Source organism: Tupaia chinensis, unplaced genomic scaffold, assembly GCF_000334495.1.
Source record: "Tupaia chinensis unplaced genomic scaffold, TupChi_1.0 Scaffold139491_1, whole genome shotgun sequence".
NCBI classification, from domain to species: Eukaryota; Metazoa; Chordata; class Mammalia; order Scandentia; family Tupaiidae; genus Tupaia; species Tupaia belangeri.
This window is the reverse complement of record NW_006199376.1, coordinates 395,845-401,945: the sequence shown is the minus strand read 5'-3', so window position 1 is coordinate 401,945 and position 6,101 is coordinate 395,845. Positions and strand designations below refer to the sequence as shown.

At 38.9% G+C, this 6,101-nt stretch overlaps 1 protein-coding gene across 1 annotated transcript; it reads right to left on the bottom strand.

Annotated features, from left to right (window-relative positions):
- Positions 1 to 4,509: 4,509 nt before the first annotated feature.
- On the bottom strand, positions 4,510 to 5,454 carry LOC102497081 (olfactory receptor 52E4). The gene has a single exon (XM_006161961.2). The coding sequence runs from the start codon at positions 5,446 to 5,448 to the stop codon at positions 4,510 to 4,512; it is 939 nt and encodes a 312-aa protein (XP_006162023.1). The 5' UTR covers positions 5,449 to 5,454.
- Between the last annotated feature and the right edge of the window lie 647 nt (positions 5,455 to 6,101).

Genomic DNA, 6,101 nt, shown 5'->3' with positions numbered 1-6,101 from the left:
TCTTTCCCTCTCTCTGTCCCTTCCTGGCAAGCACATACACCCTATGACAAACCAAAAAAAACCAAAACAAAACAAAACAAAATACAACAACAAAAATATCATATCTGATAGCTGATGCTATTAATATTCACATGAAAACTGTAGGTAAATAATACTGGTCACATGGTCAGAATAGTACATGAAGCTGCTCTGAAATTGAGAAGATATAGACATGGGATGGACTTAGTCTGACCTGAAAATAAACTTTAAATATAACTGTGGTCACCATCATTATTGATATTGAGGAGAAGGGGAAATATTTCCTCAGACCACCCCCGTTCAGCATATTGCCACTTCATACCTTTACGTTTTTATTTCTAATGCAGCATATTTAATATTTCTATTAGTGTATATCATTCCAATTCCAAAAAAACTTTGAAAATTTTGAATTATTTTCTATTACTCTACTATTTTTTTGCTAATTAGTTGTTTTGTATATTTGTTCTGTTTTTGAAATGCCATTTATATTTCTATTTATAATTTTCCTTCTCTCCTTTAATCTTTTTATTTTCACTTAGAACCAAATTGTCCCACTTGAGCTTTTAATTTCTGTCCTTCCTCACATCTGATGCTTCTAGAGAGACTGACCATAAATGCCAATATGATAATTATCCTCCCTTAAATAGTTAAATGTACTGACTGCTGCTTAAAATGTTAAAAATCTTCATGATACTTACAAAAATTACAGGAAAATGTAGTTTAGATATCTTAATAGTGTCATCTTCACCTTTTATGTGCTAATAAATGTTCTGTTTAATAAACTCTTCTATGTACTTAATTTTTTCTCCCCTGTAACCCTCTGTGGCTTCCTTTCTTTCCCTTTCTGTATCTCTCTCTTCCCTTTCAGGCACTAAATACCCTGGAAAAGCCATGATGAATTTTTTTCCAGGGACTGGCTTCCATTTTGAGGTAGAATCGAATAACCTCTGTACCCAAGCTCTTAGGCTTCTCCTTTCCACTCAACTGATGCAACCACCTTCCACCTGATGACCTAAGACTCTGTATAAGACCTTCTCTTCTGAGATGGCACAATGAAAGGGTATCGAGAATGAAAGTATTCATTTGTTCCAGCTGAGACTTACCATTAGCATTTTCCTTCCTGTTTGCATATTACATAAATAGAAATATAAATGGCATTTCAAAAACAGAACAAATATACATTGTTCATCTATTTGTATCTACATTTATGGGCCCGTGTTTGCTGATATCAGTTTATTTATCACTATGATTGTTTTGCTGTGTGCTTTTCTATTTATGTCTTCTTTGTGTTGTGAACAACACACCTATCTCTCTCTCATGTCCCTTGGAGATGGCTCTATGTAGAGAAAGACAGAGTCTCATTTTGTCAGTGGAACTTTATCATCCTATAAATTACTTACTTAGTCCCTGGGAACCCTCTTCCAGCAAAACTGGGAGCTGACTCACCTACCTCTGCTGGCATCTGAGAAACTGTTTACAAAGGACTGGATGTCACAGACTGCCACCTGCATGTAACTGAATTCTCAATAGCTGAGACCATGATATTTTATAATAACTCTAGTCTCTTGTGAGGAACCTCCATGCAATGTACGGCATCTTGGGACGTGGGGTGTGGAACAGAAAATTATCATACCTCAGAGGACAGGTGTTATGTTTTGGGGTCAGAAACACCTTCTGGTTTGTTCTGTAGGACTTTCTTTATGGTGTGTGGTGACTGTGCAAATTATCAATTATTTAAACAATTTGTCCTGGAAATGCCTTACAAGGTTCATGGACCTATGTGATATACCAATGAATATCTAGAATGGTGACTAAAGAATTCAATATGTATTTGGTTGTTGTATAATCAGTGTAAAAGAAGACTCTGTATAGTGTGCAGGCCACTTCCTCTTTCTGGCCACTTAATTTATTGGGCTATTAATAGAAGGTACTAACATTTTTATTATTAATTATACTGTGACTCTGCAGAACAATATAGATTTTGCCTCTTGCATTTCCAAATTGCATTTATTTAATGTTGATTGCTTCATTACTTAGGACCCTGTGCCATCCATTGTGCTACCCCTCCATAATGGCTTCAATGATTTGCTCAGATTCTTTCTGTGCTGCATTAGCTATAACCAACAATATCAGGCTTAATCAGAGCACTCATGAAAATGTGAATGACCATTTGTCTTTGTTCATGTCAAATTTACTGTTAGACACTTTTTTACCTACATACAGAAAAGCATATCTTCCAACCACTTGAATTATGTAGGGTCTAGTAACTGCATTTCCAATAGGAGATCTCTTTTCTTTTTGTTCATTTTTTTCCTCTTCTTTTTCTTTCTTTTCTTTGAGAGATTTTTGCTATAGTATGTGCTCTCTGGAGAGACAGAGTGTGTTCTCTGAAGAGACAGAGAGACAATGAGAAATCACCCCTCAGGGGAAATGGCCACACTGCAATTCCTTCCCCCATTCTCCTGTTGGGATTTGGGCACCCATGCTCAAATGCCTGGCATGTGCGTCAAGCTGCTAGGTCCAGGACTTGAACAAGGGTCAAACACGTGGAAGTCCTGTGCCTTACCAACACCTCCTGGCCCCTCCAGAAGTTCTCATTCAAATCTGGCTGCATTATTTTATTTCATGCAGTTTCACCAGCAATGAGTGATGAGCATATGGGCAGACTAAAAAATATATATATTTTCCTTCATATATGAAATGCCATTTCCTCATCTTGTGTTTTGTAACACTGCTACAGGGCAGCATAATATCGCTCTATCAATCAGAAGACATAGATTGAAAGTACTTGGTAAAATTGGAGAGCAACCGCAGCAAACGCTCTGAAGTACAGGTGCAGTCACTTCTGTGGGAAGGCTTGAAGGTGCGCTGGAGCTGGTGCAGAGGGTGGGATGGTACCAGTGCCAGGGTTAGGGGGTGGCAAAGTCAAGAATGTCTGTTGTTGCTACAGGCATCTTCGGATATTGTAGATAGTCAGCAGCATGAGAATTTGAGCACAGATGGGTAAGAGCCAGTGACTGCCCTAACACATGGCACAAGGCTCAAGCTCAGGAGTGGAACATTAATAGACCAGATCCCTGAATTCATCCTATGTCTGAATGAGAATCACCCAAAATTAACAATTTACACACAGCTATGTTGTTCAGTTGGACTTTTATTTGTTCACCAAGCCATTTCCCTTAAATCAGGTCCTAGCCATGCAATCCCAGGACAACCTGATAGGTATGGGTCCCAGAACACTTTAGGGAGAACAGTCTTCTCCACAAGCCGGGAGATGTAGCAAGAAGAGAGTCACAAGAGTTTTCTGAGAAGAATAATTGGGGCCACATACGCTTGGTCCAGGCTCAGGTAACATTGCTGAGCCCAACTGGTCTCATACGCCCAAAGTGGATTTAGAACATTTTGAGGAAGCTGTACCAAAACACAGCGATTTTTTAAAGAATGGAGCCCAGGAGAGAATCTGCTCAGCTAAACCTAAGCTTGGTATTGCTGTTTGTGAATCACTTCAGGCCAACATTACTGCATAATTCATGCTGTGTACTATATTATGCTTATCTTAAATTTCCCCCACTTCTATGAATATATTCAATCAGAAAGTTTCTTTATAGTTGTACTTGTGCACACCTCTTCATGTCACTGAGAAGAAGAAATCTTTGTCTTTATTTTACATGTTTGTGTGTCGTACAGATATTGAGGACCAGAGTGCTGGTCAGTGCTTACTGTTCAGTCCCATGGTCCACAATGATAAAGACTATTCCAATTTAAATCACTGTTTCAAAAATATATATATTTTTGTCAGAAGACATATATGCTCCCAGAGAGACAGAAAGAGAAAGGGAGAAACCCTCCTCCTCTTCCCACATAAGATATAGTCGTATTGCAATCCCTTTTCTCCCATTTCTTTATCCTGTTGATATTTGGGGGCACACATGCAGATGCCCCTGGTATGTTTTTCAAATACGGATTCAAACCACAGAGTTGTGTTTAGCCAGTGTCAAGTTTCTGGCCAAGAGTGCCCGAAGTCAGAGAAATTAACAGGTAATGTTGCCTTTTTAGTATTCCTAGGCATATCTGTTTGTTTGTTTGTTTGTTTCCTAATACCCTTCTCTGAAGGACTTTTGAATATTTTGTGTACTGTCAACAGACCTAGCCAGTGGTTCTAAATCATAGGACATGAAGGTGACCCTTCTGATTTTTCAGCAAGGCTTCTTTGTTCACAAACTTCAGTTTGGTGCTTTTTGGACTTAAGTTAAAACAAACCACATTCCCCAGCCTATGTGGAGTTTGAAAATAGAACCAATTATTGAAAATCTACAGGATCAATAAATTATACTGAGATTATTTTGAGACAAATATCAAGACCAGCCTTACGGTTAAATTATAGAACGAGCCTGATTTCATTTTCTGAGTTTTGTAAAAGATTTAAAAGAGTGTACAAATTATTGTAAATTGGGCTATATGCAGAAATATCTACTCAAACTTTTCACCAAATTATTCTTTCTGTATAAATATCTTCACAACCCGCTCTCGGATCTGTTTGGTCCTGACTCCGTAGATGACAGGGTTGAGAGCAGGTGGGACCACCACATATAGATTAGCCAAAAGAATATGGATGTAGCGGGGAATGTTTCGGCCAAAGCGATGTGTCATAAAAGAAAAAAATGCTGGTGTGTAAAAGCACAGCATCACACATACATGGGAACCACAGGTATTAAGAGCCTTTAGTCGGGCCTCTTGAGAGGGAAGGCGGAAAACAGCTCTAAGGATAAGCACATAGGAAGAAGCAATCAGAATCACATCCACAACAATATTAGAAATCACCATAAGCCCATAGATGATGTTGATCTTGATGGGAGCACAGGCTAATCGGGCAAGACCCATGTGCTCACAGTAGGTGTGAGGGATGATGTGATGGCCACAGAAGGGCAGTCGTAGAATGAGAAACACAAATGGGGTTACAAGAATTAGATTTCTTCCAACGACAACAGAAGCTAGGATGCTGACAGTTTTATTGGTGAGGATCATGGTGTACTGGAGAGGGTTGCAGATGGCGACAAAGCGATCATAAGCCATGGCCACAAGTAGAACAGTCTCCATGCCTGTAAACATGTGGATAAAAAACATCTGAGCAAGGCAGCCTTCAAAACTGATTTCTTGCAACTTGAACCAGAAGATGCCCAGCATTTTGGGGATAGTGGATGTGGACAAACCCAGATCAATCATAGACAACATAGCCAGGAAGTAGAACATGGGCTGGTGGAGACTGTGTTCAGTCTTAATCACAAAGAGAATGGTGATATTCCCCACAAGGGCAATCAAGTACACTATACAAAATGGGAAAGCAATCCAGATATGTATAGTTTCCAGTCCTGGTATTCCTAGCAGGAGAAAGCAGGGGGGATGGAACTGGGTATCATTGATAGAAGGCATTCTCCCAGTAAGTGTCATTGTATTCCTATGAAGTAAGAGGGATCTCTCTTTCCTTAAGGGCTTCTCTTATTAAGGTCCTGGAGGGATGGAAAGATTCTCATCAGTGTGCTGGAGGTAATGTTGCAACAGTGACTTTATAAACATTAGAGATGCTCTTCTTTCCAGAACGTAATTAACCGAGGTGTTCAACACAGGCTGTTATTCTGAGATCCATCTTAAACTATATTATCCATCGCTTTCCTTTTTGTCCCTAATTTTTGGAATATTGGAAAGAACTGGACACATTTCACAATGTAATGTGTACTTGCTGTGTGGCATTCATTTCCACTACTTTGCAAAATAGTCTCTTGTTTAGTTTTGGGGAATTATCATATTACACGCTCTTCACAGTGTGATTTTGAGCCTTCGGGGGCTTTCTTAGTGCTTTTGTAGGATTCCACAAGCTCAAAACTATCTTTATGATAATAGACAACACTTGGTTGTTTAACTCTTTCATGAGAATACACAGAGAGGCTTTCTAGAGACTGTATGAAGTATTATCATGGTGGATTAAATATGAGACATCTTCACAAAGTTCATGGAAAATATATGCTGTGAAAATATGCATAGATTTCAAATGGTTTTGCACCAAAGTTAACTGATATTTTAACTGA

Bases quoted from the DNA above. Each gene is read 5' to 3' on its own strand.
- LOC102497081 (XM_006161961.2), bottom strand. From the start codon at position 5,448: ATGCCTTCTATCAATGATACCCAGTTCCATCCCCCCTGCTTTCTCCTG.